The sequence below is a fragment of the Dendropsophus ebraccatus genome, chromosome 11 (genome assembly GCF_027789765.1).
Source record: "Dendropsophus ebraccatus isolate aDenEbr1 chromosome 11, aDenEbr1.pat, whole genome shotgun sequence".
Classification (NCBI taxonomy): Eukaryota; Metazoa; Chordata; class Amphibia; order Anura; family Hylidae; genus Dendropsophus; species Dendropsophus ebraccatus.
In genome coordinates this window covers 94,934,859-94,961,502 of record NC_091464.1, presented here as the reverse complement: position 1 = coordinate 94,961,502, position 26,644 = coordinate 94,934,859, and the positions used below count along the sequence as shown (strand labels likewise).

Here is a 26,644-nt window from a genome sequence, read left to right as displayed (position 1 = left end):
CAATAAGTCAGGTCCAGACTACAGGCTTTAGGGTGTGGCTACCACCGTGCCAAGCTTTACAGCCCTACTCCAGAGACTAAATAATGACTTTTAATACATTGCTTTAATAAACTTTTATTACTTTGCAGTATACTGTAATATGTTGTTTTTTAGCTATAAATTGACTTCTGTTGACTGACATCAGTAATGTTTTACAGGGTCGGGTCGGTCTCCGGAGTACCCCTTTAAATGCTGTTTGGCACCAGGGACAGAACATAGAGATCACTCCCCAGCAGTCTCCTCCAGATCAGCACAGCAGGATCACAATATAGCCAACCAACATACAGAACACAGGATGACACCAATGACCATAGGTGATGGTCACAGCTCCTCTCTCCCCCTCCCTGAACGACCTCTGATAAGGTCACAAAGCATGCCCACAATACACATTATTAAATCAGCTCCAGACTACTGATTCTTATCTGTGGCTGCTGTAAAGCAAGTCTCTAAATGTTGTTTAGCAGCAGGTACAGAACATGTCTGATCAGAATGTTTCCTCTTCACTACAACAGGACTGCAAGAAAGTTATAAGGATTTTCCATGTCGGCGGATTACACCTTCAAGATAAATCTAAACAATCAGTTTCTCTTTATGTTAGAGAGTTACCAGCGGATTATAACCAGACTGCAACTATGTTACTGTATACTCCATACCAGGAAGTGATGCAGCTGTATCCAGTGTAGACAATGCTCTGTGAGCTCCAGACTGATACATTGTACATAGCTAGTCCTGCTCTCAGCTGTATTCAGTGTAGACAATGCTCTATGAGCTCCAGTCTGATACATTGTACATAGCTAGTCCTGCTCTCAGCTGTATCCAGTGTAGACAATGCTCTGTGAGCTCCAGACTGATACATTGTACATAGCTAGTCCTGCTCTTGGCTGTATCCAGTGTAGACAATGCTCTGTGAGCTCCAGACTGATACATTATACATCGCTAGTCCTGCTCTCAGCTGTATCCAGTGTAGACAATGCTCTGTGAGCTCCAGACTGATACATTATACATAGCTAGTCCTGCTCTCGGCTGTATCCAGTGTAGACAATGCTCTGTGAGCTCCAGACTGATACATTATACATAGCTAGTCCTGCTCTCGGCTGTATCCAGTGTAGACAATGCTCTGTGAGCTCCAGACTGATACATTGTACATAACTAGTCCTGCTCTCGGCTGAGGAGTGGATGTAAGATACCTTGCGCCAGACGCTCTAAGAAATAAGGCCTAGTTCTATTCGTTCAGCTACCTCTCCCCAGTCCTGTGCTATCCTCTGCTGCAGACAGTGCAGTTTATTATAGTACAGTACTTATATTATTAGTCACTTTTTCTGCGAGTACTTTCTATGGCCACCAGATGGTGCCAGACGCACATTACATATTATTATTATATAATACACAACTAAAAAGTTTACAAGTAAGTTTTTGCTGCTTTGATGGTCGATATAGAATCTTCTCTCTGGAATAACGTCTCCTCTTCACACCGAGCGATAGATAACAAATACCATTACTGCTAGTCTGACAAGACTCTATTGGGTTATGGTTCTGCTGGGATCAGTAGTGCTACCACCAAGCATACAGAGGTGACCAGGGTCTTATCTGCACAATGATGTAACAATAAAAGTATCTGAGAACACCCAACAGGGGAAAACAGCAAAACACATATCAGGTAAGGGTGACAGCGGGCTCTTACCCCACCCTGGGTGGCACCATGTTGGCTTCTCCTGGGGCACTGGCACACAGCACAGCTATTACATGACACCCTAAAGAGCTGCCCAGACTCCCACAGTCCCAGAGCAGATCTGGTTATACTGGTTGTTTAATAGATGTCCTGGTGCCAATTATACTTCACTTCTATGTATATTACCAAATATATCAGCTAAAGAGCAGAATAAACGGACACTCCACCTGTGATTACAAATGTATGTACACAGTGACCCCACCAGCAGAATAGTGAGCGCAGCTCTGGGGTATAATACAGGATGTAACTCAGGATCAGTAATGTATGTGCGCTGGGCACTCCGCTGAGAGTAGTGGTGGATGGTAGTACCGGGTAGGATCCCGGGCAGCTGCCTGCCAGATGTTAGGTCACGGTTATGACAAGAGGGGATGCAGCTAACCAGCAGGAACCTGACCATGCGGAGCCCGAGCAATTCTTCATTGTCCTTAGTCAGGGCACCAATATTTAAACCAATGCCAAGGTTCAGAAACAACGGTAGTTGTGTATTTATTATAACGGTGGTAACTAGTAGCAACAGTCTCTCCGGATGCAACCGGGAATAAGGCAGACTTGGATAAGGCAGAGTAATGATTGATGCTGCAATAGGCTGGGATGATATTGAATGATGGGAGTAGTAGTGAGACTGAGGATGAGATGCTGGGCGGAATGAAACTGAGATGAATACTTGCTGTTTCTGATGATTTAGAGAAGATGATGAGAGGAATGACTGAAGAACGGCACCCAGATCTTGTGGTTAGGATGAGAATCTTGAGGACTTGAGAATAGAACACAGCCAGGAACACTTCTGGTAATGCTGGAGAAGCAGGTACCGCAAGGTTGCGGCCTTGTGACACAGGAGCAGCAGCAACACACACCCTGTCCCCCTGAAGGTGGAAGGTGGAAAATATCTGACCTTGGCACGAAAACACGCTCTATGAGAAGCTAGACTTTTTTAAAAGACACACTTTACTCTGAGTCTAATCTAAATGACTTTTCTGCTTATAATATATATATGACTCTGGTATGAAAATAACCTTTGACTACTGAAGTGCAATAATAAACTTCTGACAATCACATAATCCTGAAAGTGATTTAGGAAGAACTGGGTAAGTGTCTCTGTTATGGTAGAGTCTCTTTAGGCAATATAGACCATCGTCCATATGAAAGGCTCTGGGACAGGCACTGAAGAACTTAGTAACCACTTAGTGTCCTTTCAGCACATAGCTGGGTGATGAAACAAGGAAGCTTGGTCAGGAGGACCAGGTACGAACCGTAAACGTTGCAGATAACTTTTCCAAACCTAAAACAAAACAGTCATATGAACAGTCAAGGATTTAGTTCTGTATAGCAAACTCAATAAGAGGGCGCAGGGGAATCCTCAGTAGGCTTCTTCTTTTGACATGGGTAGTAGAAGCGTGGAGGGCCTGAAGCAGAAGAATCACTGGATGCGGTAGTGACCACAATATTAGGCGTCACTGTGGTGATGGGGGAAATGATGGGAGCCACGTGGTATGTCACTGAGGTGGTCGAGCAGGCAGCTTTAGCCATAGCAGCAGGAGCAGTGGAGTGAGCAATGGTAGCGGCTGAACCTGGGGCCTTGGAAGCAGCTGGTAGGAAAGGCCGTTGTATTGGATTTTTAGGCCTGGTAACTGCTGCAGCCCATGGACCTTTTGGGGACCCTATCAGGGTGTATTCAATGACTTCCCCAGGGACAAGATTGTTTAGGTAGGCTGGCTGGTAATCCCGCATCACTGCCCGTCTATTAACCAGCACCAGCAACCCGGTGTATGAATCCATGACCAAGCCGTACCCCCGCTGCTTGTCGAACTTGGTCACAGTTCCTCTCCTCCTTTCTAGGGGGCAGCACCTGGTCGGGGCTTCTCAAACTTACGGATGAATAGCCTCTCAGACGCAGCATTAGAGTCCAGGTAAGGGGTATACGGGTGACCCCATAGTGGTGCATAATCTGGATAGGGCACTGAAAGAGGTGGCTCCGGCCTTGGAAGGGAAGGCATCGCTGGCAGTAGGGGCTGTGGTGAACTGCCAGGCGGTAGTGGAGGCTGCAGGCGCAGTAGAAGCCATAGCAGGTGCAGCTTTAGTGGCGGGGGGGAGGAGAGAGAGAGCCTGCTGGATGTCTTCCACCAGCTGCATAACTTTAGGCTCCCGGCCGAATACCCATTGTGGTAGGGAGAATCCCCCAGGAGGTCGCCATAGGCCTGGGGAGATGGGGCCCTTAGGAAGAGTCTTACCCCCGGGTTCAGGGTTCGGAAGTGCTGGCAAGGCCTCGTCTAGGATTCGGACGTCCTCCGAGGAGAGAGATGGCCGGTAGAAAAAGTGTACCTCGAGGAGCCAGAAGAATCAGGGCTCGGGCGACCGCTGAGGTCGGAGGAGGTCACTTCACCGATATCAGGAGAGTTCGGAGTGGATGCCCGGCTTTGGCCCCCGTCTTCGGACCGGACGGATCCCCAGCTGCTGTCACTATCCGAGGGCAGCGGAGCCAGCAGGCACGCCGGATTGAACACAGGCCGAGATGTGGGACGCTCCGATGGCACGGGTACAGCGGTAGCAGGTGTGCACTCCTTGCAGGACACCATCGTGCTGCGCACTGGCGTGGTCTTGAGGACCTGGGAGGAGGCGGAGCGCAGAGGCTGAAGTTCTGGCCCAGCAGTCTGCCCGGCAACAGTGACATCATCTGACACAGGCGGCCAATTAGGAGGATCCACTGTAAAGTCTATGGCGTAGGGCGATTCCCGCACTTGGGCAGCATGACAATTAACCTCCTCCTCTCCGGGGTATGGCGCAGTTACAAATAATAGGATACGGCGGCCATCTTGCATACTGTTTAGGGCCTTTAGCACCTCGATTACTCCCATGGTGATATGACAAAGCCTTTCTGGGGATCTGTAGTGCACCTTGAGAATACTGACAGTCGGCACAACGTAGTTTGTATCCTGTTCGTGACGCTAAAGTTTGCGTTGGGCACTCCGCTGAGAGTAGTGGTAGATGGTAGTACCAGGTAGGATCCGGGGCAGCTGGCTGCCAGATGTTAGGTCACGGTTATGACATGAGGGGATGCAGCTAACCAACAGGACCCTGACCATGCGGAGCCCGAGCAATTCTTCATTGTCCTTAGTCAGGGCACCAATAATTAAACCAATGCCAAGGTTCAGAAACAACGGTAGTTGTGTATTTATTATAACGGTGGTAACTAGTAGCAACAGTCTCTCCGGATGCAACCGGGTATAAGGCAAACTTGGATAAGGCAGAGTAATGGGTGATGCTGCAATAGGCTGTGCTTATAGCGTACTGAATGATGGGAGTAGTAGTGAGACTGAGGATGAGATGCTGGGCGGAATGAAACTGAGATGAATACTTGCTGTTTCTGATGATTTAGAGAAGATGATGAGAGGAGTGACTGAAGAACGGCACCCAGATCTTGTGGTTAGGATGAGAATCTTAAGGACTTGACAATAGAACACAGCCAGGAACACTTCTGGTAAGTGCAGCAGCAGGTACCGCAAGGTTGCGGCCTTGTGACACAGGAACAGCAGCAACACACACCCTGTTCCCCTGAAGGTGGAAGACAGGATTGAGGTAGGACAGGAAGTCACTTGGTATTTCCCAGCCAAAGCTCGATGGCCATTGGAGTTACCATGGAAGCAGGGGCAGTCACGTGACACCAAGCCATTGCATCATCACACCATTAGGACATATTGGACTGAATATACATGAGAAGTACCATACTTGAACACTGGGGGGGTGACATAATACCGTTAGGCACTGGTAACTGAATATGCATACAAGAAATAAATGGAATAGCAGACCTGGACACTGAGAGAGGTGACACGAAACACACAGTTTGCAGTGGACCATAGCTTTCCAGAACAGAACTGGCCATAATAAAGGTGCAGAGATAAAGCGACAAATAAATACTCTGTTCTGGGACACTACATATGTGCACAGTGACCCCACCAGCAGAATAGTGAGTGCAGCTCTGGAGTATAAAACAGGATGTAACTCTGGATCAGTAATGTAATGTATGTACACAGAGACCCCACCAGCAGAATAGTGAGTGGAGCTCTGGAGTATAATACAGGATGTAACTCAGGATCAGTGCAGGATCAGTAATGTATGTACACAGTGACCCCACCAGCAGAATAGTGAGTGCAGCTCTGGGGTATAATACAGGATGTAACTCAGGATCAGTAATGTAATGTATGTACACAGTGACCCCACCAGCAGAATAGTGAGTGCAGCTCTGGAGTATAATACAGGATGGAACTCAGGATCAGTAATGTAATGTATGTACATAGTGACCCCACCAGCAGAACACATCCCATTATAGACAGGATACCTCCCAGGGATGTAGCTGCTGAAGGATGGTTCTCCGTTTTCCTCCTTTTTATTACACAACAACCATTTGGCCAAGAAATCCTGGCGCCATCACCGCCGAGAACCCGGGGGAAATGGATGGGATATAAAGAGATTGAAATGTCAGTGAGGGACGCTGGGACATGATGTCTCCATTACCTCCAGAAGCATTTACACCATTACAGTCAGAGAGCGGGCACAATGCCAGTCATGTATGTGCAATCATGGCGCCAACTTCAGAGCACCCGGGCCATGAGCGCCACCATCTGCCTGTAACCTGCCTGTTATCTGCCTGTAACCTGCCTCTTATCTGCCTGTAACCTGCCTATTATCTGCCTGTAACCTGCCTGTTATCTGCCTGTAACTTGCCTGTTATCTGCCTGTAACTTGCCTGTTATCTGCCTGTAACCTGCCTGTTATCTGCCTGTAACCTGCCTGTTATCTGCCTTTAGGCCAGGTTCAGACTATGTAACTGTGCGGCTGTATTTGCGGCTGTAATTGTGCGGCGGTATTTTTGGTGGTTCATGCGTACGCTGGAAAGTATAGGATATACGGCTGCACAGTGCACACTATGTATGAATCTACGGCCCGATCGTAAACGGACCCATAAAAAATGAACAAGACCATTGTTTGCGGCTGGACATGCGGCCGAGGATTGACAGGCGGTCCGTACGGAGTACTTCAAAAATAGCCGGCAATGATGCCGAATGCCGATGCCTCTAATAGTTAATATATTAAATTAATAAAACACATTTTCTTTGTAATCAAGACACTTTCGTTGATCAATAATTTAATTCTAACGAATCCATCATTTTGCAATTAAATATACTGTTAAAATAAATAGATATATAAATAAATTGTATATTTATATATATATTTATTTTTTGACATTATATTTAATTGCACAATGATGGATTCGTTAGAATTAAATTATTGACCAACGAAACTGAATTTATTTCATCGAAAATGTGTTTTATTAATTAAATATTAATTAGTACAGGAAGCTCCATAAGCCGTTAATTCATATTCCCGGCAATAGAGCATTCTGTACTAATCATCACTTTACTTTAATGAAAACATCAAATGTTTCTTCTAATTATGTTATCACAATAGCATTATTAGAAGAAACATTTAGAATTAAATGTGCGCTCAGCTGATTGGCTGATCGGCTGAGCGCACATATAATGAGCCGGTCCGAAGCACAGTGACTTCATTGTGCTGCGGACCAGCGAAGAGGACACATCGGGGTGAGTATAGAGCTCTCCCCATCCCCTCCTCAGCACTGCACCCCTCCCAGCAAGGAAGGGGGGGTCAGTTAACCCCTTCCTTGCTGGGATGGGTGCAGTCTGACATCAGTCTGGCCCCCAAGGGGTTAAGGGGGATGCAATACATCCTCCCTTAACCCCTTGGGGGCCAGACTGTAAGCAGCAATCTGTAAAGATGCTGCATACTGTAAGGTGCACAACACCGCTCACAATGATGGGTGTTGTGCTCCTGTTTGTGTGTTTTTTGTGTGTTTCTCCCTTTTTGTTTTTCAGATATCGGTATCCTGTGGATTACGTTGGATTCCGTGGACTACGTCGATGACCAGCGTTTTTTTAATGTTTTTTTTAATAAAATGGTCAATGAGGGGTGTGGGGGTGTTTTTATTTGAATAAAAAAATGTTTTAACTTGTGTCTTGTCTTTATTTCTTTACTTTATAGACTTAGTAGTGGAAGCCGTCTAATAGACGGAATCCATTACTAAGTTGGGGCCTAGTGTTAGCCGGTATAAAATGGCTAACACTAACCCCCCATTATTACCCCAGTACCCAATGCCACCAGGGGTACTGGGAAGAGCCGGGTGCCAGTGGTCCCGGAGCGTCAAAATTGGCGCTCCTGGACCGGGCGGCAGCAGGCTGGTAAGATTTAGGCTGGGGAGGGCCTAAACCAATGGCTCTTCCCACCCTGGTGTTACCAGGCTGCTGTCGTTTGGTTTTTAACCCGGCTGGTTATAAAAATAGGGGGGACCCTATGCGTTTTTTTTTTTTAAATAAATAAATAAATAATTAAAAAAAACGCATAGGGTCCCCCCTATTTTTATAACCAGCCGGGTTAAAAACCAAACGACAGCAGCCTGGTAACACCAGGGTGGGAAGAGCCATTGGTTTAGGCCCTCCCCAGCCTAAATCTTACCAGCCTGCTGCCGCCCAGTCCAGGAGCGCCAATTTTGACGCTCCGGGACCACTGGCACCCAGCTCTTCCCAGTACCCCTGGTGGCATTGGGTACTGGGGTAATAATAGGGGGTTAGTGTTAGCCATTTTATACCGGCTAACACTAGGCCCCAACTTAGTAATGGATTCCGTCTATTAGACGGCTTCCACTACTAAGTCTATAAAGTAAAGAAATAAAGACAAGACACAAGTTAAAATTTTTTTTTATTCAAATAAAAACACCCCCACACCCCTCATTGACCATTTTATTTAAAAAAAAACATTAAAAAAACGCTGGTCATCGACGTAGTCCACGGAATCCGACGTAATCCCCAGGATACCGATATCTAAAAAACAAAAAGGGAGAAACACACAAAAACACACAAACAGGAGCACAACACCCATCATTGTGAGCGGTGTTGTGCACCTTACAGTATGCAGCATCTTTACAGATCGCTGCTTACAGTCTGGCCCCCAAGGGGTTAAGGGAGGATGTATTGCATCGCCCTTAACCCCTTGGGGGCCAGACTGATGTCACACTGCACCCATCCCAGCAAGGAAGGGGTTAACTGACCCCCCCTTCCTTGCTGGGAGGGGTGCAGTGCTGGGGAGGGGGTGGGGAGAGCTGTATACTCACCCCGATGTGTACTCTTCGCTGGTCCGCAGCACAATGAAGTCACTGTGCTGCGGACCGGCTCATTATATGTGTGCTGAGCCGATCAGCCAATCAGCTGAGCGCACATATAATTCTAAATGTTTCTTCTAATAATGCTATTGTCATAACATAATTAGAAGAAACATTTGATGTTTTCATTAAAGTAAAGTGATGATTAGTACAGAAAGCTCTATTGCCGGCAATATGAATTAACGGCTTATAGAGCTTCCTGTACTAATTAATATTTAATTAAGAAAACACATTTTCGATGAAATAAATTCAGTTTCGTTGTTCAATAATTTAATTCTAACGAATCCATCATTGTGCAATTAAATATACTGTCAAAAAATAAATATATATATAAATATACATTTATTTATATATATATTTATTTTAACAGTATATTTAATTGCAAAATGATGGATTAGTTTAAATTTAATTATTGAACAACGAACGGGACTTTATTAGAAAGAAAATGTGTTTTATTATTTTAATATATTAACCATGAGAGACATCGGCATTAGTGCAGAGGATCGCAAACCCCGGTAATAGCAATTCATGTAAACTGTGTTCCCTGCTTTCCCAGATGCATCCAGAGGTGTTTGCATCACTTTCTTAAGATTTTATTTGTTATTTTTAGTTGAACCAGATTTCCAAGTAAATGACCGTATGTTTTGAGCCGCATGTCTATTTTTTCCCACGGCCGGAGTTTCATCCGCACATTTACAGCCGCATAAAAAAATACAGCCGCACAGTTACATAGTGTGAACCTAGCCTTAACCTGCGAGTTATTTGCCTGTAACCTGCCTGTTATCTGCCTGTAACCTGCTTGTTATCTGCCTATAACCTGCCTGTTATCTGCCTGTAAGCTGCCTGTTATCTGCCTGTAAGCTACCTGTTATCTGCCTGTAATCTGCCTGTTATCTGCCTTTAACCTGCCTGTTATCTCTGTAACCTGCCTGTTATCTGCCTGTTATCTCTGTAACCTGCCTGTTATCTCTGTAACCTGCCTGTTATCTGCCTGTTATCTCTGTAACCTGCCTGTTATCTGCCTATAACCTGCCTGTTATCTGCCTGTAACCTGCCTGTTATCTGCCTGTAACCTGCCTGTTATCTGCCTGTTCCCTGCCTGTTATCTGCCTGTAATCTGCCTGTAACCTGCCTGTAATCTGCCTGTTATCTGCCTTTAACCTGCCTGTTATCTCTGTAACCTGCCTGTAACCTGCCTGTTATCTGCCTGTAACCTGCCTGTTATCTCTGTAATCTGCCTGTAACCTGCCTGTTATCTGCCTGTAACCTGCCTGTTATCTGCCTGTAACCTGCCTATAACCTGCCTGTTATCTGCCTGTAACCTGCCTGTTATCTGCTTGTCCTCTGCCTGTCCCCTGCATGTTATCTGCCCGTCCCCTGCCTGTTATCTGCCCGTCCCCTGCCTGTTATCTGCCTGTCCCCTGCCTGTTATCTGCCTGTCCCCTGTCTGTTATCTGCCTGTCCCCTGCCTGTTATCTGCCTGTTATCTGCCTGTCTACTGCCTGTTATCTGCCTGTCTACTGCCTGTCCCCTGCCTGTTATCTGCCTGTTTCCTGTCTGTTATCTGGCTGTCATCTGCCTGTTATCTGCTTGTCCCCTGCTTGTTATCTGCCTGTAACCTGTCTTTTATCTGCCTGTCCCCTGCCTGTTATCTCCCTGTCCCCTGCCTGCTATCTGCCTGTCCCTTGCCTGTGACCTGCCTGTTATCTGCCTGTAAGATGCCTGTTATCTGCCTGTCCCCTGCCTGTTATCTGATTGTAACCTGCCTGTTATTCGCCTGTCCCCTGTCTGTGACCTGCCTGTCCCCTGCCTGTTATCTACCCATAACCTGCCTGTAATCTGCCTGTCCCCTGCCTGTTATCTGCCTGTCCCCTGCCTGTTATCTGCCTGTCCCCTGCCTGTTATCTGCCTGTCCCCTGTCTGTTATCTGATTGTAACCTGCCTGTTATCCGCCTGTCCCCTGCCTGTTATCTACCCATAACCTGCCTGTAATCTGCCTGTCCCCTGCCTGTTATCTGCCTGTCCCCTGCCTGTAATCTGCCTGTCCCCTGCCTGTTATCTGCCTGTCCCCTGCCTGTTATCTGCCTGTAACCTGCCTGTTATCTGCCTGTTATCTGATTGTAACCTGCCTGTTATCCGCCTGTCCCCTGTCTGTGACCTGCCTGTCCCCTGCCTGTTATCTACCTGTAACCTGCCTGTTATCTACCCGTAACCTTCCTGTTATCTGCCTGTCCCCTTCCTGTCATCTGCCTGTCCCCTGCCTGTTATCTGCCTGTCCCCTTCCTGTCCCCTGCCTGTTATCTGCTTGTTATCTGCCTGTCCCCTGCCTGTTATCTGCCTGTCCCCTGCCTGTTATCTGCCTGTAACCTGCCTGTTATCTGCCTGTCCCCTGCCTGTTATCTGCCTGTAACCTGCCTGTTATCTGCTTGTCCTCTGCCTGTTATCTGCCTGTCCCCTGCCTGTTATCTGCCTGTCCCCTGCCTGTTATCTGCCTGTCCCCTGCCTGTTATCTGCCTGTCCCCTTCCTGTTATCTCCCTGTCCCCTGCCTGTTATCTGCCTGTCCCCTGCCTGTAACCTGCTTGTTATCTCCCTGTCCCCTGCCTGTTATCTGCCTGTCCCCTGCCTGTTATCTGCCTGTCCCCTGCCTGTTATCTCCCTGTCCCCTGCCTGTTATCTGCCTGTCCCCTGCCTGTAACCTGCTTGTTATCTGCCTGTAACCTGCCCGATCTGGGGGAATCTCCCTCTACCCCCCCCGGAAGCATCTTGTAGAGTAATTTGCTTCTTATTATCTCCCTTCTATCTGCACCTGTGCCAGGTCAGGGCTCTATTCTCTACAACATGTGGGTGAAGCGCCATGTCTACATCATACATAGATACAGCTGAGCTTAGTCACAGTTTATGGAGCTATCCTAATTTATTCAAGGGGCAATCCAGGAAAAACCTTTTTCTTTCAAATTAAATAGTTTTGGAAAGTTTTACAGATATGTAATTTACTTCTATTTAAAAATCCCCAGTCTTCCAGTACTTATCAGCTGCTATATGTCCTCCAGGAAGTGGTGTATTCTTCCCAGTCTGACACAGCGCTCTCTGCTGCCACCTCTGTCCATGTCAGGAACTGTCCAGAGCAGCAGCAAATCCCCATAAAAAAACCTCTCCTGCTCTGGACAGTTCCTGACATGGACAGAGGTGGCAGCAGAGAGCACTGTGTCAGACTGGAGAGAATACACAACATCATACATACAGCAGCTGGTAAGTACTGGAAGACTGGAGATTTTTTAAAAAGAAGTAATTTACAAATCTGTTTAAATTGATTTGAGAAATTTGCTCTGGACTCTGGACAGTTCCTGACATGGACAGAGGAGGGCCCATCCTGTTCTGGATTACACACACAGCCCATTGATTAGAATGAGCACTGTGTAATGCTTTATTTCTCCTGTGGTGGCGCTATAGGAAAACTGAACACATATTACTGGGTTGTTCCACAATGTACAGCCAATCATTGAGGGTCCCAACCCTGTGGGGGAGATTTATCAATGGTGCGCCTGTTAGTAGATCCAGCCAGGGGAAGGGGGCGGGGCTTTATTTCAGACTGGTCAGTACGAGTACGCCAAGCTTCATAAGTCTCCTTGTCTGTGTTCAGAGAGATTTCACAGCCTTTCTAACAAGTAGAGATGGTAAAATGTAGAGAAACCCTTTAACTGTGCATTATATAACTAGTGCTGAGCGGACTTCTAGTATGGCATTGTTTTCGGACGCCTAACGCTCAGTGTGTGACTCCCAGCGGCTGCAGACGTTAGATGCCACCCTAGGGCTGCCAGGAACACATGGCTAGAGCTATGGCTGTGTCACTGTTTTCAAGGACTCCCTTGGGCGGCACACAACTTCTCCAGACGCTGGGAGTCACATGCCGAGTGTTAGGGTCCAGAAAACCATATAACCTAACAAACACAACAACTTTCAGCTAAACTGACAGGTGAAGATAGCACAGTGCAAAGCCAGTGCATCAGTAACCCCTTCTCCTCCACACACCTGCTGTACTGTATACATCTGGGGCATCTAGAAGGATAAACGTTATCTCAGTTCTCGGCGGCTGTCAGTGACTGTCAGCTGTAATATGTGGCTGCCACTTGCTGTGTATGGAGCAGGATCCTGATATATCCGTATACTATGTATATAGTGAGCGGGATATGCTGCATGCTCTGCTGGTGTTGGCTATGGTGTATAGAGACCCACATACAGGTTCAGCTGGACTATATCATGTGTGTGTGAGCCCTGAGATGGGGCTGTGGGATCAGTTGCCTGATCCTTTATCCCTGCCCCCTCCTCTCTAGCTGCAGAATATGTGATAGGCCGGCCAATTATTCATGTGTATGGAGGGATCGGGGGAGAGAACTGCCAGAGAAAGCTGTGACTGACAGATCTGCCATGTGTATGGAGGGATCAGGGGAGAGAACTGCCAGAGAAAGCTGTGACTGACAGATCTGCCATGTGTATGGAGGGATTAGGGGAGAGAACTGCTAGGTCTGCCATGTGTATGGAGGGATCAGGGGAGAGAACTGCTAGATCTGCCATGTGTATGGAGGGATTAGGGGAGAGAACTGCTAGATCTGCCATGTGTATGGAGGGATTAGGGGAGAGAACTGCTAGATCTGCCATGTGTATGGAGGGATTAGGGGAGAGAACTGCCAGAGAAAGTTGTAACTGACAGATCTGCCATGTGTATGGAGGGATTAGGGGAGAAAACTGCTAGATCTGCCATGTGTATGGAGGGATTAGGGGAGAAAACTGCTAGATCTGCCATGTGTATGGAGGGATTAGGGGAGAAAACTGCTAGATCTGCCATGTGTATGGAGGGATTAGGGGAGAAAACTGCTAGATCTGCCATGTGTATGGAGGGATTAGGGGAGAAAACTGCTAGATCTGCCATGTGTATGGAGGGATTAGGGGAGAGAACTGCCAGAGAAAGTTGTAACTGACAGATCTGCCATGTGTATGGAGGGATTACGGGAGAAAACTGCTAGATCTGCCATGTGTATGGAGGGATTAGGGGAGAGAACTGCTAGATCTGCCATGTGTATGGAGGGATTAGGGGAGAGAACTGCTAGATCTGCCATGTGTATGGAGGGATTAGGGGAGAGAACTGCTAGATCTGCCATGTGTATGGAGGGATTAGGGGAGAAAACTGCTAGATCTGCCATGTGTATGGAGGGATTAGGGGAGAGAACTGCTAGATCTGCCATGTGTATGGAGGGATTAGGGGAGAGAACTGCTAGATCTGCCATGTGTATGGAGGGATTAGGGGAGAAAACTGCTAGATCTGCCATGTGTATGGAGGGATTAGGGGAGAGAACTGATAGATCTGCCATGTGTATGGAGGGATCGGGGGAGAGAACTGACAGATCTGCCATGTGTATGGAGGGATCGGGGGAGAGAACTGCCAGATCTGCCATGTGTATGGAGGGATCGGGGGAGAGAACTGACAGATCTGCCATGTGTATGGAGGGATCGGGGGAGAGAACTGCCAGATCTGCCATGTGTATGGGGGGATCAGGGGAGAGAACTGATAGATCTGCCATGTGTATGGAGGGATCAGGGGAGAGAACTGACAGATCTATGCTATGCTCCCACGCCCGTCTTTCTGGACAGCTCATCTTCTCACGTTCATGATCATTTACAAAAGACGGCTGTGAAATCCAGTTATAGGAACTTACCCTAAAGGTAGACTCCGGTATCAGAGCGTTTTATCCAAGACATATAACCTACTGATATAGTGTTACCACTAATGGTCCTGGAGTCAGCGGGATTCTGTGTTATTTACCCCTGACAATGTGTATTGTCTCCAGCTCCTCGGCTCCTTCCCTCCTCCTGAGACAATGCATCATCCTCTGATGTCACAAGGAGGTTGGATCTTGTCTCTGGCCCCGCCCCCTGAGTAATGTCATCATCTCTGCCCCCCCAGTCTACATCACCATCTCCCAGATACATCTATATCTTTATTGGGACATTTAGGGAGAATAAGATGGGATTACGGCTGCTGCCCTGTAATGCCAGAGGTGGAGGAGCAGACAGGCAGTGACTACAGCAGGTGCTGCATCCTTATTGATTTGGCAATAGTTTGCGGTGAAATGAGATGTTCTGTAGCAGTTCTTGGTGGGGATTTGGCAGAAGAGCTGTGGGAGGGCAGTAGGCGGGGTGGGAGGACTGTAATAAAGGGGAGCTAACCTGATGTTACAGTATCCCTTTAAAGAGTCACTGTCGTATTTTTTTTTTTTGCAGAAATCAATAGTCCAGGCGATTTTAAGAAACTTTGTAATTGGGTTTATTAGCCAAATCTGCCATTATCTGCATGTAAAAAGCCTTTTCCCAGGTCCCCCCCTCCTTCCTCTTTTTCATCCACTCCAAAAAATCTGAAAATTGTGACTTGTTGCAGGAGACGTACCCTGTCTGCTCTATGGAGAGGGGAGGGGGGAGGAGGAAGGAGGGAGTTAGCCGGCAGCAGAAAGCAGATAACAGAGGATTACAGGCACGGAGCTGGGTGACAGCTGTAATCTGAGCTCAGACAGGTCACTGGTGACTGTCACAGGAGATATCCCGTGAGGGATTTGTAGATTAACTCTTTGTTGTCCTGTTTTGGTCTTTTGTTTAGCTCTCTCCATAGGAGAACAATGAAGACAGGGGGGAGAGCTTCAAACAGCTTTTTCATGATAAAAATGCATTTTTCTGATAATAAACCCAATTACAAAGTTTCTTAAAATCGCCTGGACTATTGATTTCTGCAAAAAAAATTTTCACGACAGTGACACTTTAAGCTTTATGCAGTGAGCAGCCAAGCTCCCCCTAGTGGTGGCTACAGGCATATCCGTGCGGGGGGATATGGAAATTAGCCGGAACAGACTTCTCCGATGTCTTTTAAATCTGGACGTCCCCTTTAAGTCTATATCTCCCCATATAACACAATGAAGAGATGATTAACACACCGGCAGCAATAACATCCGGAGAACCTTTATTATCCATCAGCCATTTTGTGTTTTTAATTATCATCAGCAAAATCTGTTATGTCAGATGGGGCAGAAGACGGTCGTTCAAAAAAAAAAAATGAAGGAAAAATGGCGTCTTGTCAGTGATATGGAAAGTTGATTAGTAAGTGTCTCGGATTTGATGGCGCGTCAAGCGTTGAGAACATTTTAATTAGCTTTGGTACACAGACCCAGATGTCTGAGGAAGAACCAGCATATGTCTCATCACAGGGAGGAAGAGGCGGCAGAGACGTGCGCTCCTCTTCTCAACGTTCCTCTCATCTCCGTCTCAGCAGCAGGAAGAAGAAGAAGCTTCCCAGACGGCGGCTCCTAAACAGTTTTGTAGTTTTTCACAGTTTTTTTTACATTTTTTCCCATTTCCTGTAGGAGTTTAAGCAGCCACATAGATTTCCCTCAATAGTCAGATAATGCAGTATCTATAAGTAAGAGGTTCTCCGCACTCCTCCTTTTATGTTTATAAACTTTTAAGTATTCTTTAAAATGTCTTTTTTGTGTTGTTTGAGAAATCTGTAAAAAAAAATAATATATAAATGTTATAATAATATTCAAGGTTTTTTGAGTTTGGGCTTAATGTAGGTTCCCTAGTTGGATAAAGTAATAAAATAAAAAAAATGCGATTAGATAATTCTGAATTAAAGTGGAATTCCAGAGACATTTTTCATTAAATCAACTGGTGTTAGAAAGTTATACGGATTTGTAATTTACTTCTATCTGAAAATCTCCAGTACTTATCAGCTGCTGTATGTCCTGCAGGAGTTGTGTATTCTCTCCAGTCTGACACAGCGCTCTCTGCTGCCACCTCTGTCCATGTCAGGAACTGTCCAGAGCAGCAGCAAATCCCCATAGAAAACCTCTCCTGCTCTGGACAGTTCCTGACATGGACAGAGGTGGCAGCAGAGAGCACTGTGTCAGACTGCAGAGAATACACAACATCATACATACAGCAGCTGGTAAGTACTGGAAGACTGGAGATTTTTTAAAAAGAAGTAATTTACAAATCTGTTTAAATTGATTTGAGAACATTTTTTTATCCGGAGTTCCCCTTTAATAGAGTGGGTTTGCTTCCCTATTCATGTGCTTTATCTATTATTGTAACAGCTTCCGTGACTCCAGCGGAACTAACATTGTGTGAACATAGCCTTGCTCTACTCGGCCAGTGATGTAGATGTTATTTGTTGTGACGCCAGTGCTTGTCCAGCACACAGGTGTGATGTTGGTACCTATTTGTATATGGTCGGTTTATGCCCCCAAATGGTCAGTGACCTCTGGGCTTGTTGTGGGTCCTTTGGGCTCTTGGCAACCTAGAGTGGCAACTGACCTACCTGGGATGTCGGTACCACCACCCACAGAGAAGAGGACAAATAACCCAGGGTGTGCGTTGGTGTGTGTACAGGTGCAGGTGCAGATAGAGGTAACAGAGTTCTGTGCATTTTGTATGAAAATATAACAGTTCACTATAGAACTTGTCAAAATAACAGCACATGCTCTGTAGACAGTATAAATCTTGACCCGGACTGAAGTGCTGACTTAATGCTTTGAAGTAGAGTGCTTGGAGAGAGTAGAAGCTTTGGTAGAAGTAGTAGTAGTGCTTTTTAGAGAAAGAGAGAAGAGGAGAGGAATTTGTCAGAGGAGCCCTTGCCCAATATAGATTCTGTACTCTGCCGCAACTGTAGTGTAGATGGAAAACTAGTGAAGTAATCCTCGTATTCACGATTAGACCTGTGTCTGACCGCCTTCTGCCCTACAGTTGCGAGCTACTCATCCTGCTAGTGTAGTACGAGTCCCAGTCGTTGGTTATCTGGGTGAAGTGAGGTGCACAAGTTTTCCCAGTCGACCTGCACTGCGCAGTAGTATGCGTAGACCTTTTAGATACTGGTAGCTTTGTCCTACTGGGGTCAGCTCCTCTTACTTCAGGAGTCTGCCCTACACTTTTTAGAAAGGTTCCTGGCATAGGATAGGGTATTTCTTGGTGGCTGCTCTCCCCTACTTTTAGTTTAGCACTGCATAGTATAGGTAGTGGTTGCTTTAGAAGAATTCTCTGTCTCTCCTGCATCTGTCCTCTTGGACCTCTAAGAACTAAATCCTTTTTAAGTCCCTGTCAGGGGTCCTGGCCAAAGCCAGGCCCTGGCTTAACTACAGCAGAAACTTGATTTTGGGTGTCTTCTCTCACTGAAAACTAAGCAGGACTAACTAAACTCACTTCCTCCACCAGTGTAACTCCTCCTAGAGGGGTACTATCTAAACCTTCCTGTGAGTTGTGGGGCTGAATGTGTGTAGAGAGAGGGAAAAGAGGGTAGGATAGACAAGAAAGAGCACCTCTTAGTGGTCAACACATAACACATGGTACAATCACTTAACCCATAACCTTATACAGCTGTGCATGAGAAACAATACACATATAAAGAAGAGTGACACCTAGTGGGGAAACTATATACTTCATCAACTACCCAACTTGAGTACAAACTTTAGGACAGGTGCACAAGAGAAACACTTATGGTGGGACACCACATAATAATCTATAGGGGACGGCACTTACACATTGGTTCACCAGTGTCTACACCTCAATGTTCATGTCGGTGAAGCCCCGTTTCCCCTCGTTCACTAGTGTCGGTCTCTCAGTCCTCGTGTGCCAGACCAAGATCTGCATGGAGAGAAGACAGGAGATCAGAGAAGCTATGGGATTGTATACACAACAGGACACAACCACTGGCTCTATATTGTGCTGTATACAGAAGATACAACCCCTGGCTCTATATTGTGCTGTATACAGAGGATACAATCCCCGGCCCTATATTATGCTGTATACAGAGGAAGCCCTGGCAGACAACAGATCAACAAAATGGACGATCAGACCCAGTTAGAATTAATATTTAATGGAAATGATATCAGGAAATGAACGCGGTTTACTTCAGAAAAATTGTCAGCAGAATTTTAAAGTGATAAACTAAAAAGATAGAGATAGATATATAGATAGATAGATAGGAGATAGATAGATAGATAGATAGATAGATAGGAGATAGATAGATAGATGGATAGAAAGATAGATAGATAGATAGATAGATAGATAGATAGATAGATAGGAGATAGATAGATAGATAGGAGATAGATAGATAGATAGATAGAAAGATAGATAGATAGGAGATAGATAGATAGGAGATAGATAGGAGATAGATAGATAGGAGATAGATAGATAGATAGGAGATAGATAGGATAGATAGGAGATAGATAGGAGATAGATAGATAGATAGATAGATAGGAGATAGATAGATAGATAGATAGATAGGAGATAGATAGATAGATAGAATGAATTTCCCGCAGCACTTCTCAGTGAAAAAAGATATGATGCAACGTTTCGGCGATCTCCACCGCCTTTTTCATGCTTGAAAAGCCGGTGGAGATCGCCGAAACATTGCATCATATCTTTGTTATTTTGCTGTGCTGCACCAATGTTTTTCTACTGTTGATGAAATAAACACCTCAAGAATTTTTTCACTGAGAAGTGCTGCAGGAAATTCATTTTATATAGCTAAACGAATCCTGGTCAGACACGATCCTGCTGGCACTCGGACTTAATTGCTGAACTGGTGGTGCTGCTATTATTCTATTGGACTAGATAGATAGATAGGAGATAGATAGATAGATAGATAGATAGATAGGAGATAGATAGGAGATAGATAGATAGGAGATACAAAATTTTGTATATTCCAGCACCTAGGGTCACAAGGGTGCACACTGATAAGCACCACAATATATTTTTTTGATTAATCGAGTGCTGCACCACTTTCTACGTTTTAGATAGGAGATAGGAGATAGATAATAGATAGATAGATAGGAGATAGATAGATAGGAGATAGATAGATAGATAGATAGATAGGAGATAGATAGATAGGAGATAGATAGATAGATAGATAGGAGATAGATAGATAGATAGGAGATAGATAGATAGATAGATAGATAGATAGATAGATAGATAGATAGGAGATAGATAGATAGGAGATAGATAGATAGGAGATAGATAGATAGGAGATAGATAGATAGGAGATAGATAGATAGATAGATAGATAGGAGATAGATAGATAGATAGGAGATAGATAGATAGATAGATAGATAGGAGATAGATAGATAGATAGGAGATAAATAGATAGATAGATAGATTGATAGATAGATAGATAGATAGATAGGAGATAGATAGATAGGAGATAGATAGATAGATAGATAGATAGGAGATAAATAGATAGATAGATAGATAGGAGATAGATAGATAGATAGATAGATAGATAGATAGGAGATAGATAGATAGGAGATAGATAGATAGATAGAAGATAGATAGGAGATAGATAGATAGATAGAGATAGATAGGAGATAGATAGATAGATAGATAGATAGGAGATAGATAGATAGGAGATAGATAGATAGGAGATAAATAGATAGATAGATAGATGATAGATAGATAGATAGATAGATAGATAGATAGATAGATAGGAGATAGATGATAGATAGATAGATAGATAGATAGGAGATAGATAGATAGATAGATAGATAATAGATAGATAGATAGATAGATAGATAGATAGATAGATAGGAGATAGATAGATAGGAGATAGATAAATAGATAGATAGATAGGAGATAGATAGATAGGAGATAGATAGATAGATAGATAGATAGATAGATAGATAGAGATAGATAGGAGATAGATAGATAGATAGATAGATAGGAGATAGATAGATAGATAGATAGATAGATAGATAGATAGGTAGATAGATAGATAGGAGATAGATAGGAGATAGATAGATAGATAGGAGATAAATAGATAGATAGATAGATAGATAGATAGATAGATAGGAGATAGATGATAGATAGATAGATAGATAGATAGATAGGAGATAGATAGGAGATAGATGATAGATAGATAGATAGATAGATAATAGATAGATAGATAGATAGGAGATAGATAGATAGGAGATAGATAAATAGATAGATAGATAGGAGATAGATAGATAGATAAATAGATAGATAGATAGATAGGAGATAGATAAATAGATAGATAGATAGATAGATAGGAGATAGATAGATAATAGATAGATAGACAATGACTGGAGCCACCATGACCCCTCAGTTGCACCCTGATTAGCGGCTTCTTCTCACCTTAGTGCAGTTGGCGGCTTTGGGCTCCAGCCCGTCCATGGTGACCAGGTCCTTCAGTAAACTCGTCTCCTGATATCCTCCCTTCACTCCTTCCAGCTTAAAGTTGGCGTATGGTCTCTCAAGGATTAACCGTAAATTAATGGCAAAACCGGCCATGTCAATGGCAAAAGGCCTCTTGGGGTCGAACACCGTTTTCCAGCCGATCACCCGTCCCGTTGGACCAAGTTTTGGAGACTCGTATCTCAAACCACCAACAAAAGCCACCGGCCAGACGGATACTGTCCTAGTAAAGCGCATCTGTGGAGGAGAGAGTGCCACATTACTGGCAGAAGCCTTACTATCATATTATCCTTGGGACCAGAGTCAGGTCCGATGGGATCCACCATCCACTCACAAAGCAATCGCCTCTTCCAGACATGAAGGTGAGTGGTGGAGACTTGTGGGCCCGTAAAGTGGTGCAAGCACTGACACCACTCTCTCATGTCTTGACGTCAGACTCTGGTTGTTGGTGTGGTATGTGATAATTTTCTTCTTTATGGAGTGGAGCTAATTTGCATAATGTATTTCCCACGAAGCATTGCCTGAAAATAATTCTCCATACACAAGTGGGTTTCCTTAATGAGAGTGAGACCGTCTGACTAGTAATTGCCGGTCACACAATCATGGTGACTGATCCTGTACTCTGTGAAAACCTTCCTCTGGTCACTACCCTATTGCTTCTAGTAATTATCATCTACATCCCACTACAGTGACTGGATCTTCATCATCTAACCCCCTTAATGCCGTGGTCAGTTGTGCCTGGGGCATCTAAGTGGTTTATGAAGAGTCCAGCCACGTAGATGCCGTCCTCTGTGTCTGTTCTTCCAGCTGTATATACACAGTCAAAGTAAATGAAATTTTTGTCTCTAAGTTTGGCATCAACTGAGAACCAAGAAACATCTAGAAATTGCCACAGATTTGGCTTATTAATGTTGTGATAATCTGCGGATTTCGGTAGGAGCAAATGTGTTAAATATGAACTCATTGGAAACTATTTGAAATGTTAAAGGGGTTGTTTCAAATCAACTGATGCCAGAAAGTGCCAGAGATTTGTATTTTACTTCTATTCAGCTGCTGTATGCCCTGCAGGAAGTGGTGTATTCTCTCCAGTCTGACACAGTGCTCTCTGCTGCCACCTCTGTCCATGTCAGAAACTGTCCAGAGCAGTAGCAAATCCCCATAGAAAACCTCTCCTGGGGGTGTGGCCTAACTGGCAAGGAGAAAGGACGTGCTGTGTGGAGCTCCTCACATATATTGATAAATATACTTCCCCAGGACTCCTAAAACTGCCTAAACATACACAGGGGCATACCACAAACTACTCTGTCAGCTGTGGAGCGCTGCCAGACTCAGATGAAGTTCTTCCTGACTGGTGAGAGGGGAGAAAGATCACCTCCAGGAACCCAGAAAGCAAGTGACTGGTAAGATCAGCAACTAACAGAGCACTGTATAGTGCCTGACTGACCTATACTGCCAACTCTAAGTCACACTGGCACTAATCCCCCTGCCACATATATCCATCACAGAACAGTGAGCACACTTACTGCTGAAGCTGCTACTTTCCATGTGCTGCAGACTGAGGGCGGCCATCTTCTTTTTCTGATACCCACAGGACCAGAGCAAAATAAGACCTGTCTGCACTATAATTAGTGTCTGCAAGGATATCAAGTGGACACCTATGCACATATATACCCTCTCTGCCCTCTCATAACAGCTCCCAGAACATAAAATAAGCAAATTAATAAATACTGTACTGTACAACAATACTATACTAGAAATTATATACATCGCCACCTGCTGGATAAAAGTGGTACTGCTTCCCACAACAGCTTTTGAAATATAGTGCAATATAGTACAATTTGACATTGATATTCCTAGACAACAGCACCATCTTAAAGTATATTGACTCACGTCCTTCCTCCTAAATACTCCTCAGACTATTAACCAAGAGTGAATACTCTAATTTTTACGGGATCTCCTATAGAAATCCTACCTTTATCATCTACAATCTCAACCAATTTTTAAATCATTTCTGACCTAATGACCTACTATTAAAATAGTGACTTACTCGCGAACCTATCTTACCCATACTGCATTCATCAAAATTTGATGGGACAAATTGGAAATCAGAAAGCTTTTACCAACAAGCCAAAAACCAATACCTGCAAGAAACTATGGATAAATCTAACAAAAAGAAAAATGGTACCGCAAAAGATGCCAAAACAGTTACTCAAAAAACAGTGATAACAGACGAAAACGAAAACAGCACAGGTGCCTGGGACAGTGAAGATGAAAAAGCGTCATCTTCAAGCGAAGTTACTTATGCTAAAAGTTTTCTGAAACAGCTATTACAAAAAACAATAACACCTGTTATGACTGAGCTGGCAGACATTAAACAAGATATACGCCATATTGGAAATAGAGTCGAAACCCTGGAAACCACACAGGCTTCGATACTAGAATACAACGCAGCCTCTTCCAAATGCTTTGCTGAGCAACAAAATCATCTAAATCGATTATATAGATTGTTAGAAGACCAAGAAAACAGAGGACGACGCAACAACTTACGCTTCAGAGGCATTCCGGAAAGTGTTGCCCCTGAAGCTATTCCGAAGGCTATACAAGAAATATGCAACTCTATTCTGGAACAAGACTTATCAACTACAATCACTATAGAAAGAGCTCACAGAGCACTACGTCCCCGACCAAAACCAGCTGAGCCCCCAAGAGATATAATTTGTCGGTTTCTGAATTTTCAAGATAAAGACCAAATTCTACAAAAAGCCAGAGAATTGGACTCTATCCAATACGAAAGCTCAAATGTTACTATCTTTCAGGACTTGGCTCCAAGTACCCTACTCAAAAGGAGGAAACTTAAACCTTTAACTGATTGGCTTAGAAACAAAAAAATCCCTTTTCGTTGGACATTCCCGTTTGGAATTTCATTTGTGTATGAAGGCAGAGGAATCGTAATTAATGACTATGCAGATCTGGAAGAAAAATGTTCTAACATGGACATCCCAATCTCTGAGATAGAAAATTGGGACACAGTACAAAATCCTTTCTCTTTGCCAACGGTTGAATCTTCTTCAACATGGGAGCAAACTACACCAAGACAACGCAAAAAGAAACGTAACAATCGAGCCACCCCTGGGAAGAGTACTCGAGACCCACCTTGAACTTTAGTTCCTTCCCCTATTCTAAAGTACTACTTTCTACATGTTGGGTTGTAAATTAAGTATTTGCAATATTTCCAGTTTTATATGTGTTTGTATCTGTTAATTACTACCCTTACATTGGAACCAGAATGTTTTTCCTCTTACTCGAGCTATTTAGGCTCGCGGGTATACTTACTTATGGTTTATATTGACCATAATATGTCTAATATGGATGTACCTAAACTTCTATTCTATATTTTACAGTTCTTCTTTTTACCGTTTAAAGTTAATACTAAGGTTACTGATTTACATGTTTGTGTAAAGGAATACACTACTTTATATACTATTCCGATATATTGGGAAATAAATCATTTTTCTGTTTTTCATCAAAAATCTAAACTATGGATACATTTACATTAATAACATACAATGTTAAGGGACTAAATTCTCCACCAAAAAGACGCCAAATTTTCTCCTACTTAAAAAAAGAAAAGGGCGATATCTTATATTTACAAGAAACACATTTTAAGAAAGACCGTTTCCCTGACCTATCCCGTTCAATTTTCCCAACGTGGTATCACTCCGGGTCTGAGTCTTCAGCCTCTGGAGGAGTCAGCATAGGGTTCCATAAAAAATTCCCTTTTAATTACCATAGCCAACTTTCTGACCCAAAAGGCCGCTATATTTTTATCAAGGGTAATATAGGGGACCAAACTTATACCTTTGCTAATCTATATGCACCAAATTATGGTCAGGTAAACTGGCTGATTGATTGCCTTAACCTTTTGATTTCTTTTCAAGAAGGCTGGCTCATCTTGGGAGGTGACCTAAACCTGACCCTGGAGCCCCTAGAAGACTCCTCCACTGGTAAGTCAGCTCTTTCATATAAGGCACTAAAATGCCTTAAAAACAAACTTCAGTCCAATCACTTGGTGGACCTCTGGAGATGTTTTCACCCACAGCAGAAAGACTACACTTTCTACTCCTCTCCACGTAGTTCCTACCAACGATTGGACTATATATTTACCCTTAAAACACATATTCAATACTGCGTAGATACACATATAGGTCCTATATTGTTATCAGACCATGCTCCTGTCTTTACAAAATTCGTATACCCGAATTCACAAAAGAAGACACCTAAATGGAGACTAGACGAAACCATTCTGAGTCAGGAGAACCATAAAAAGCAAATACAACAACAATTACAATCATTCTTTGAAATTAACGACACATCTGAAATTTCTGAACAAGTATTGTGGGATACCCACAAAGCTTACATCAGAGGCTGCTTTATCAGTCTTAATTCCCATATACGTAAAAAAAGAGAAGAAAAGACACAACAGATACTTCAACAAATTCAACAATTAGAAAAACAACATAAACAATCATTAGCTATTCAGACTTTTTCTGAACTGAACCTGCTTCGTTCAGAACTGAAAAATCATCTCAACTCTCTATCAGCCAAATTTTATACGCGGACACAACAGAAGATTTATGCACATGGTAACAAACCCACAAAGTATATGATGACCTATTTAAAACGCCGAAACATGAATAATTATGTTCACACTCTTAAAACATCAAATGGAACATCAATATATACTTCAGGAAAAATAGCAGAACAATTCAGATCTTTCTATTCTTCTCTCTATAATTTAAATAAAAACCTACCAATTTCTCCTGATATTGCAACCTTATCTGATTCCTTTCTCCAAAACTTAAATCTCCCCACATTAAGCTCAGACCAACAAGATGTATTGTCTAAACCTATTACTACTCAAGAACTGGAATGGGCAATACAGCACTCCCCTAATGGGAAAAGCCCAGGCCCAGACGGCCTTCCAATCCAATATTATTCTGTATATAAACCAATACTGATCCCATACCTACTACCTTTATTTAATAAAACTCTCCAAGATAAACCGTTATCCGCATCCATGACTCATGCTCACATTTCACTTATACCTAAAGATGGGAAAGACTTAACAAATTGCGGAAATTACAGACCAATATCTCTTTTAAATATTGATCTGAAATTGTTAGCTAAAATACTAGCAGAACGCCTAAAGAATATCCTTCCCCAACTCATACACCAAGACCAAGTCGGTTTTGTAAAAGGAAGAGAAGGCAAAGATAACACTACCAGAGTATTAGATATACTACATTATGTTAACCATAAATCCATTCCACTCACTCTTCTAGGGACAGACGCGGAGAAGGCTTTTGACAGAATAAATTGGACATTTATGTCTAAAGTCCTAGAA

The 26,644-nt window shown here is 43.8% G+C and overlaps 1 protein-coding gene and 1 long non-coding RNA gene across 3 annotated transcripts in view; one reads left to right on the top strand and one right to left on the bottom strand.

Moving 5' to 3' along the window:
• Positions 1 to 26,644, top strand: part of LOC138768201 (uncharacterized) — an 860,246-nt gene that overhangs the window by 103,321 nt on the left and 730,281 nt on the right. The window lies entirely within an intron of this gene.
• The window catches only part of LOC138767326 (galactosylgalactosylxylosylprotein 3-beta-glucuronosyltransferase 1-like), a 107,124-nt gene continuing 96,476 nt past the window's right edge, over positions 15,997 to 26,644 (bottom strand). For both annotated transcript variants that reach the window (XM_069944796.1, XM_069944797.1), the window contains exons 4-6: positions 21,181 to 21,477; positions 18,571 to 18,675; positions 15,997 to 16,541 (exon numbers count right to left, since the gene is read on the bottom strand). In XM_069944796.1, coding sequence (XP_069800897.1) covers positions 18,589 to 18,675; positions 21,181 to 21,477 — 384 coding nt within the window. In that variant the 3' untranslated portion in view covers positions 15,997 to 16,541; positions 18,571 to 18,588. The remainder of the gene's footprint in view (positions 16,542 to 18,570; positions 18,676 to 21,180; positions 21,478 to 26,644) is intronic.